Source organism: Meleagris gallopavo, chromosome 13 (assembly GCF_905368555.1).
Source record: "Meleagris gallopavo chromosome 13, MGAL_WU_HG_1.1, whole genome shotgun sequence".
In the NCBI taxonomy this organism is placed as follows: Eukaryota; Metazoa; Chordata; class Aves; order Galliformes; family Phasianidae; genus Meleagris; species Meleagris gallopavo.
Genome location: NC_139416.1, coordinates 7,125,060 through 7,134,856, shown reverse-complemented (window position 1 = coordinate 7,134,856; position 9,797 = coordinate 7,125,060). Strand labels below are relative to the sequence as shown.

General features: G+C 39.4%; 2 protein-coding genes across 3 annotated transcripts in view; one reads left to right on the top strand and one right to left on the bottom strand.

The window, feature by feature from the left end:
• Positions 1–272, bottom strand: part of C13H16orf87 (chromosome 13 C16orf87 homolog) — a 47,905-nt gene extending 47,633 nt beyond the window's left edge. For both annotated transcript variants that reach the window (XM_085235175.1, XM_085235177.1), the window contains exon 1: positions 83–272. In XM_085235175.1, the coding sequence (XP_085091301.1) occupies positions 83–272 (190 nt within the window). The remainder of the gene's footprint in view (positions 1–82) is intronic.
• Positions 259–6,923, top strand: LOC104912939 (borealin-2). The gene is made up of 10 exons (XM_085235173.1): positions 259–400; positions 696–824; positions 1,249–1,289; positions 1,612–1,672; positions 2,279–2,346; positions 3,120–3,187; positions 4,412–4,510; positions 5,518–5,650; positions 5,883–5,969; positions 6,744–6,923. The coding sequence occupies exons 1-10, from the start codon at positions 271–273 to the stop codon at positions 6,789–6,791; spliced, it is 864 nt and encodes a 287-aa protein (XP_085091299.1). The 5' UTR covers positions 259–270; the 3' UTR covers positions 6,792–6,923.
• Positions 6,924–9,797: the final 2,874 nt, after the last annotated feature.

Here is a 9,797-nt window from a genome sequence, read left to right as displayed (position 1 = left end):
CCTGCGGAGCACCGCGCTCACGGATCGCCTCGCGGCAGCGCTCGCCCGTCCGCCGGCCCCTCACCGCCCAGCCACGACTCACCCGTCGGACGGAAGCCGGTCGGCAGCGCCGCCTTCAGGCGATTGACACAGCCCGGGGGTGTGACCGCCCGGGGCCGGGAGAGGAGGCGGAGGGAGGGGAGGGGAGAAGAGGGAAAGGGGGGAGAAGCCCCCCGCTTATACAAAAGCCTCCGGGCGGAAGGGGCGAGTCCGTCGCGCGAGGTGGCAGCCATGCCCCCGAGGAAGGCTGCGGCCAAGCGGCGCAGCACCGACTCGGGCGTGGAGCGCGACCGCGGAGCCCTTTCTCAGGAGAAGAAGGATCAGCGCATCGCGCTCTTCCTCAACGACTTCGACCAGCAGGGTAAGGCCGGCCGGCCGGCGCCGGACTCGCTGAGGCGGCGGTACCGGTCCTGCCCGGCTGGCAGGGAGGGGCCCGGGGCGGGGCGCCGCGCGGTGTCCCGTGAGGTGCGCGTCGGGGTGGCCGAGGCTGCGGCGGATCGCGGAACGGCGGGGCTGCGCGGGAAGCACCGCTCCGCGAGGGGGCGCCGTGGCGGGCGTCGGGGCGGGGAGCGGCCGGCCGGCTGGCGCTGCCGCACCTCGGGCTGGCCTTGGAGGCGGGTATCGCGTGTGGCGATAATCGCCCGTTTGGTTTCCAGCCAAGGAAAGCATCCGGGAAATGAAGAAAGAACTCGATTTGCTCTTGCAAATGGCTGAGAAAGCGTTCATGGTGGAACTGCTGAAGATGCCGACTGCCATCAGAAAGATGAAAAGGAAGGACTTGCTTAGTAAGTGCGGGTGAATGTAGCATTTAATATTGGTGACACAGACAGGAAATCAAACTGAAGACTCTGCGATCTTGAGTTGACTGTAAGCCTTTGCAGAAGGTGTGTTTAGTGCCTTCCCTGCAAACCGCTACCTAAAAGCATCGGCTTCCAGCAGCACAGAGCATTGCTGCGTTTAATTCAGTCTGTGTGCTGTTTGGCTAAATTTACTGTTCTTCTACAGATGAAACACCCTGAAACGGCCCAGGATGTTTCTTTATCATTGTTCTGCACACTGGCTGTCCTAAGGGATTTGCTAGCTGAGGTGAATTATTTAGGCAACTACAATTCTGAATTACATGTCATCTCCATACTTTGTAAGATAAGAACCTGCAGATAATGATTCAAGCAACAGTATGTAAACAAGCTATGCTTTCTTATGTCACAGATTTGCAAGAAGGGGAGGAAGTGGCCCTTGCTGCTGCAGCGGTGTGTATTTTTAACTTTATCACAGCTTACAGACCAGAAACTTTTCTTTCTACTGTAAAGATTGCAGACAAATGACTTTGTTAATCTGCCTGTTTAAATAGAAGACATAAAAAAGTCTAGACAGCCAGCCACAGTGCAGTTATGAACATTACTAAAGATTCATGGTCATCTGCAAGTACAGCTGCTTCTGAAAAATAAACTGGTGTTCAGCCATTTCTGTCACTTTCTTCCACACCCTTTTGATTTATTGCTTTCTGTAAGATAAAATGTATCTGTTGAGCAAAAAATACTGACTCTGTCTTTTGGAATAAATGTCTTACAGACAGACTGTACCCTAGAAGATGTACCAAACCCAAAAGTGACAAGGACCAACAGCAAAAAAGGCAAGCAGCTCTATTATGTAGCTTTGCTCTTAAACTTTGCTCTTAAATTTTCTCCTTGTTGTGATTTGAGCAGAATGTTTGCAAAGTGAACGTTAAGCCTGGAGAACTTCAGAGGGAAGTGCATACTAAAAGTGCAAGGATCATGTGCTGTGCTGCTGTTCTAGTGCTCCAAAACATAAGAGTTCCTGCCCTTTAGATTTATCACTGAAAATGGTTGAGAGGAGACAGATTTGAGAGCTCTACAGTATAATAGAAGGGCTCAGAACATTACAGATCATGCTTTGACTTCCTGTCCTCTAAGGTTTGTAAAGAATATAATATTCATCTTTATAGTCCAAACTATGCCATAAAAGTGACATTACTACTTAAATGCAGTTCTGTTCTATCTGGGAGGTAAAGGGTTATCTAGTGCCTTTTAACTATTTGATGTGTCACCTTGTCTGTGACAAACAATTGGCTTTGAACTGCATCCCAGGTGAGTGATCATCACCTAGCAGAACTGATATGTAACTATGGGTGGGTAAATTGCCATCAAACTAAAAGATTTGAAGTAGCTTATGCCTCTTTGTGAGACTTCTTTTTCTTTTCTTTCAAATGTATTTCTAGTTAAGGTAACAACAATTGTTGAATATGAAGATGCCAAGTATACATCTGCAAAGAAAATACCTAAAAAAGTAAGTTTATTCTAAATAAACAATGTAAGGTTTAATCAGTTCTGACATGCTGTGAACCCTGCTATGTCCATTACCAGGGAGGCCAATAGCCTGTTGTCTGTTTGAACAATAAATTCTTTCAAATTCAACTTATTTTCAGTTAAGCAAGACTATTTTACATAGTAAATGAACTTCGTAATAAAATGTTATCTGCTCTTTGTGTAACTCATTCACACAGAATTGCACGAACTGAAGTAGTCATTCTTTCCTGATTTGCCAATAAGCCTTGATGGTTTGAGGAACTATTTGAAACATTTTTTAGTACTCAACTTTGTGTTAAAAATAGATGTTTTTCTGTGTTTGGGTGACTAGTACATCTTATCCTCATTGAACTGTAAACCAGATCAAGCACAGGTGTATTAATTCTACCTGTGCAGTGCAGTACCTCAGCCAAACACAATGTGCTAGGATGACTCAATGAAGACAGAAATTGTACGTGGAGATACAGGTCTTAATTACAAGAGGGCTACGTGTTGGAAAGGTGTATGTTAGAAAAGCTATTGCTTGTGTTTGTTCATACTGAAGTTCAGTACAGTTTTACATCAAAAAACGTGAAATATGTATTTGTGGTTTCTAAAATATGTAAAACAGCAAAAAGCAGCACTGTGGGGCTTAACTGTCCTGATTGAACAAGGAATTCTTCCAGTATTTTTTCCTGGAAGTATCTATCATATGTCTATGATTTTGCCTTAAAATGCCATTTCTGTTAACTGCAGTCTAATGCACGTTCTCAGGTATCCAAATCAAAGTCACTGGTTTCATTGAGCTCTGGTTTAAATAGCAAACTGCACAGTCTTTCTAGGTAAGCCTGACCTTTGATATATAACTTACTTAAACTGGTAAATCCTGCACAGAATCATTCTCAAAAGTAGATGAAATCTGAGCTTTATAAACGCTCTGATAAAGATGCCTTCCACAACTTGTATCAGATGTACAAAAAAAGCACACCTAGCTGACAGAAAGATGTAGTTCTCTCACTCACCAAATTGTGTGCGGTTCCGAATGTGTTATGAGCACAGACTACCAAGCATTACTTCATGAAAGTCAGCGTATAAGGGCAATGTCTTTGTTGCTTCTTATTATGGGTAATGAACTGTTGTGTATAATTTTGCCCTTAGACATAGCAGAAAGGAAGTTATCATTAGCAGGGAAATCGATGCTTGCAAAATCACCTTTGTGCTACTTAGGATAGACAATATTTAAGTCTCGCCATAGAATCTAATGAATTAAAATAAATGAATAAAAATCAGTGGATATATCTGCTTTAAAAATCAGTGCCAGCTGGCACTTATTTGGGTACATTCAATTTATATTGGGAGAAAAAACAACTGAAATAATATCAGTGTTTAACATGCCTAAAAGAAATAAAGTCTTAGCCATGTACAACTATTTTCCTGAATCGGGATTTTTGAGTCTCTGTCTTGATGAAATCAAACTACAGGAGGTTGCTTTGCCTGAGAAGTCTGGCTTTTCAGGCTGCATTTATTCAGGTGCAGTAACAGTGGGCCAAAATTATGCCTTCAGTCCTCAAAATATGAGTGGGAAAAGAGAGGCGAGAGCAGAGGTAAATTCTGTCATCAAAAATTCTGTGAACCAAGTTAAAGCCTAAAAAAAAAAAAGTCAAAAATTAAACTGTTCTCTGGATTCAGGTCAGCCATACCTAACAACAGTCCTGAGAGCTGAACTAGTAAAATAAAATCCTACTGAAAAAGCTACTTCCCAAGATGATGATCTCTGTACACTGAAACAAAGCTGGGCATGATGCCTTAAGTATCCCCACATCAGGAATTGCAGCTGTCTCTTATCTATTAATGTGACTAAACCTTTCATTTCCCCCATCATGTTAGGTTCCAGCGTAGCACAGAATCTATTTGAGGGCTTCTTCATTGTATATAAACTAGATATGTTACAGAACACTTAAAACATTCTCTAATTCACCGTCCATTTTCATCTAAACTGGAACTTTTACAACAGAAGTAGATGAGGAGGCAATTAAAACAAATCACAACTTCTGTTATTTTTTTAGGTCTGTTTACTCTTCCACAAGCATAAATGAGGCCGTTAAGACTCTTGCCTCTGACTGCAATGCCACAAATTTCAAAGCCACGCCAAAAGTATCAAAAGGGTAAGGAGCACCAAGACACTGCATATCAATCTAGATTTAATAGGTCTTCATGGTCTGTCACTGAACTTGGTAGTGGGGATGTGAACCAGTTGCACTTCCTGCTTTGAGCGTGGGTGTTAGCTTACGTTTCCATGGAGGTACAGAATGCAAAGTCATAAGTAAGCCAGTTTGTTTCTTTCCCTTTAAAAAGAAAAACCTCAACAAACATTAATAGAGTATACATTCTACTCCTTTCTCCTTTTGTTTAAAGGTATAGTTTACAGTTTAAGCTACGTCCTCAGAGCATGTTTGATTAACATGTGACCAATATGCTCATGTTTTAAAAAATTGATTATCACAGTTGTATCCCTTTTCAACAGTTTAGGTTTTCAGTTATTTTCCATAAGCAACAGTTTAGTTTTGGCAGAAGTCAGCAGCTGAAATACCTAAGGGTAGGGAGAAGAAAAGAGGGAAGGGTGTAAGATTTTGATAACTAACTGGGTCATGAAACCAACATGTTGCTTAGTTTCACCTCAGCTTACTACAAATGTCAGAGGCTTATTGTCACGTAGAAAATGTCCAAATCCTGCCTTAAAAAAAACAAACAAGGAACTCTATACATTTAGCATTCCCTGTACCTCCAAGAGGTAGCAGCTATTTCCTTCTGAAGTGAACAGATACAGTACAAGTCTTATCTTAAGCCTCAAGGCACAGTTTTCTCTTTCCAAAACTGTTCTGTCACTGTTCATGTCAGGGAGTGGATGTTCTTGAAACTGAGAGGTCCAAATGTCAGCCTGCTTACAGGCCTGTAAACAGGCATAAAAAGTGTCACAGTCAAAAAATATTACCTAGTAGTGCTAGTAAATGCTGCTGGTAGATTTCCTGCAGTCCTCTGGCAGCACTGAAAACGGTAAACAAGATGGCCTTTTTCTTAGGTATACTTGCTACCATATGCAGAAACTTCTTGCACAAAAAATCTGCAGAATAGAGGAAGCTAATGTTATAGTAACATTTTACTTGTATTCTAGTGCTGGACTACAACAAGCTGGCTCAAGAACTTTGCCTACCAGTGAAAGAGTTCAAGGCATGATACTGAGAAGTAAATCAGTACCCCAAGATAAAATGGTTCCATTTGTAAACATTCCCTTGGCTGATGGACAGGTATCAAACTCTTCCTTTAAAACAAAATTCTAAAATACTTTACAGTAGTTTAATTGTGAATTGTCTAATATAGATAGCTCTCGCTGTCCCTATGTGAGCTGCTAAACACAAGGAAGAACAGTTAGGAATGTTCTGTAGTGTAGCTGGGCGGCACCTGGATTTCAAAGAAGCTGGCAGTGCAAATATAAATGTTCGGAGTAGTTTTAAAAACTGTTTCTCTTCATGTTTTTAGACACTCCGTATGGCTGGTGGAGACCTCCGTAACTTTGATGTTCAACTACTAAATCAAGATACAGTACAGCACATTCATAACCTAGTGGTAAGCTTAAACCAGTAGAGTTGCATATAAATATTCCAACACATAGTCCTACATTTTCATGTGAGATAAATGTTCTGGGTGCTAATTCTAATTGTGTATTTCTTCAGAGATTAAGCCTAAGTTGGCTGGCGAAAGTAGAAAGGGGGAGGGAAGTACAGAGAGGGGACAACTGCTGTACACAGATAAGTGTGTAGAAGAGCACTTACAGAAACACGTACAGTTACCTGGAATAGAACAGAAGCATAAGCTTTTCCTTCTAGATTGCTCCAGAGTACAAATTGCCATACTTTATCCCATCCACAAAAGCCTACAAAGTTACAGCAAAGCTTCAATTCTTGTTAAAATCGGTTGTTCTATGTCCATTATTGAATAAGAACTACTGTTAATTCTCTATTGGTATTTGAACTACCTTACTTCTGGCTCAAGGAAGTAAATTGTTTTGAAGAAGAATAAAGCTGAACAGAACTTTGTAGCACAGACTGCATGACATTTCTAGTCAAGCATGGTGCTTCCGGATGAATTAATCTGGAGCAATAGGTATCCATCTAGACAATCAGTGATGTTAATCAGATAAGTCTTGTGGGTGGGAGTAATTGAATGTGGCTGGAATAAGTTAAGATAAAGGTGTGGAAGTCAAATTTTCTAACAGCCTATCTGCCTCTGTAAGCAGAGAGCAGGGATTTACTTAATACATCTACAGCACCTTTTTTTTTTTTTATTTCTTCTAAGCTTTGCTTGTTAGCTTGAACTAAAATGAATTTTCTTCATCCTTAGAGTGAGCTGACAGTATTATGTGGAAAGGCTACTGCTAAGTCAAGTTAAGGGAACTGCCTTGTGATGACAGAATATTCATGACTGCTCTTACTTTCCTCCTCTAAAGTGTTCAGAGAATATCTACGATGTCTTAATAAAGCTTGTACTACTGAATAAATATTTTTACATAAAAGCATACAATGTGATCTATGTATTGAATTTTCCTTGTTTCCATAAAGGACACAAATGCAAAAAGAAGCAATTTTACTTTTCCACCTTTGTACAAGCCTGTAGCTGGCATTTTAGCTCAGTTCACAGTAAAAGGAAAAACGATACCTTGATGTAGCAAACAAGATTTAAGGTCTAAGGGATATTTCTACACAACTAGGAGTAGGAAGCTACTTAATATTACAGTTTACATTGTTTCTGGCATGCATGGAAGAATTACTGTTTAGCTATCGGTTTGCTGTTACTATTCATGTTTTGTATTCCCCAGTGGCTGCCTAGAGATTTTACTTAGGCCTTAAGCTGAAATGCAAGTTTTTAAGTTCTTTAACAGAACATTAAGATATGCAGCTTCAGTTTTCTGGTAACATAGATATAAATAGATATTTATATCTAAATAGAAATTTATAATCTATATCTAAACAAACTAAATTATTTCCAGTCTGATGTTGTGATATACTTGCAAGATAGGGTAATAACTCAGATTCTCTCTGGTAGGAAAGGCTTTTGACGACATTTTCAAGTAAAAGATGATCACCATTGCTTAAGCTTTTCTTTAACTTGAGGATACTCCTGGCTTTTAGTCTGCTAGGAGTGATTTCAGTGTTTTCACTGTGATACGACAGCAGGGAAGACTTGCACTTTCAAAACTTTAAGCATATTTTAAGCAATTTTAGCTTCTAACAGTTCTTCTTCTGTCTCTGCAAACTTCTAAAAAAAAGTGAAATAAGGGTCACAAGTTTCAACTAAGGAAAAAGAGCACTTCCTAGGACAAGGAAGTCAAAACTGGTCAAGAACATGAAGATAAGGCTAACTTAAGAATAATCTTATATCTATTTTCTGGTTATCAAATGAAAATGCTTTTCTTTCTAATAACAGTATTAAGAATTGTATGAAACATTCTACTTTTAGAAGTCAGTCATTATACTGCCCAATTACAATTAAGTTTATCTGAATTAACCTAAATTGAGAGCATTGCATCAGCTTGTTATCATTGTTGATTCCTGAAGACAAGCTGGTATTTCAAGATGAATGATTTAACTGTTCCCTCATATACTACACTAATGCACACACCATTGCAAGGCAGCACTGAAACCTCAATGTATGATGACAGTATTCTGCAATTTCCATAAAAAGCATAATGTTGAATATAGCTTTGAAAACCAGTACAATGCACAGCTTTTGTTCTTGGAGGGGTTTAAGTCTGAAGGTAGTGGTATCTATTACAGAATTTGCTCCTGTTGTTTAATCAGACCTGCTCTAGTTCAAGTATCTCATGAATTTTAACTTAGACTTTTTGTGTGTGCGCGTAAAAGAAAGGCTATTAACAGCTAGGAAAGTGTTTCTGGGCCCTGACACTAGCCAAACTCACAAACTGTGCACTTCAGTGACACAGGCCTTCTTCATCAATTGGTATGTTTATCCCAAGGTATGAAGCACACCAAAGACTCAATTACTCTGTAGTACTACCTCTGACCTACATATCACAAGGCACCATTTATTACAAAGAACATGCAACTAATGTTTCTTTCACACAAGACAAGCACATTGGCCTATTTAAAGTGGCAGTAGCTGCAGTAAAGCAATGAAGTTTATTGCTAAACTAAACAAAATTACTGGCTGTGGTATTATATTACTTCCAAGTTTAGTACTGAAGTCAAGACTGTATAGGTTTTAAATTTATGTATGACTTTAACCACACTAAAGCTCTGTAGAAAGAGGAGACGTGTAGAGTAAAGGTAATTCTGGAAATATGTCAGATTCTACTGTCAGGAGCCTAAATTAAATAAATGAATAATAATCCATACTACATATAATGATCAAATCTACATCCTCCGCCCTTCAATATGCTGTCCAAGAAGTTACAGCGAGTTCCTCCTCCTCCTCTCCATCCCCACTCCACCAAAAAACACAAATTCAGGGTACATACTCCACTCGTTCAGAGCTAAATCTGAAGACATTTGAAAGCATTAGACAAGTACATTAATTATTAAACACTACAGCTTAAGATGATGAACTTCTTGGTGAAATGCATCAGAAGGATCGCTATGTAACTATGACTTCATGCAAAGCCAAAACCTGAAGTTTAAGTGAAAACAAACAAAGCTTCAATAGATAACTTGCAACGGTACAAATCAGTACTGAAATAGCAGCCAAACAGTGTTTATTCTTGCTTCAGTTTAAAATCCACATTTTGCAATGTTCCTATGTCATCACTTACTCAAGTACATGGAAGGCTTCAGAGCACCTCTCTCCCACCTCACTCTGATAAGAATTCAACAATTACCTGACAAGCTTTTAAAGTCACACTTGACATTTGTAAAGAAAAATAAGAGTGTATTTCAACTTCTACTCAATGGGGAAGAGGAACTACACTATAACAAACTGGTGAACAGCAACTCATGCACAGTTCTCTACCACTAACAAAATAAGATAGCTGTACCTGATAATTATTTAAAGTATTATTTTTTAAAAACCAATGAAATACATATAAAAAAGGAATAGGACTGAAACTGGGGAAATTAAACATCTTAATAGTTAGAAAAAATTCAAACTACTGAAAAACTAATAAAATTGGCAACATTTAGTATGTTTTGAGGTCAAAAATATTTGTCAAGTACAACACTAACCTCCATCTCTTTACAAACTATGTTAATGCAATTACAATTTGCTAGGCTTTTTTTTTTTTTTAAAGACATGGATTTAATTTAGCATGGGATTTAATCCTCTTCATTTCAGATGTTTCTAACTTCTTGATGGCAATCTGAAACCTTTGTACTTTCTCTACAGAAAGGGGACATGGCTGTGGCCTTCCCCTACCCAAATAGTTATATCACTGCTCAAGAAAAT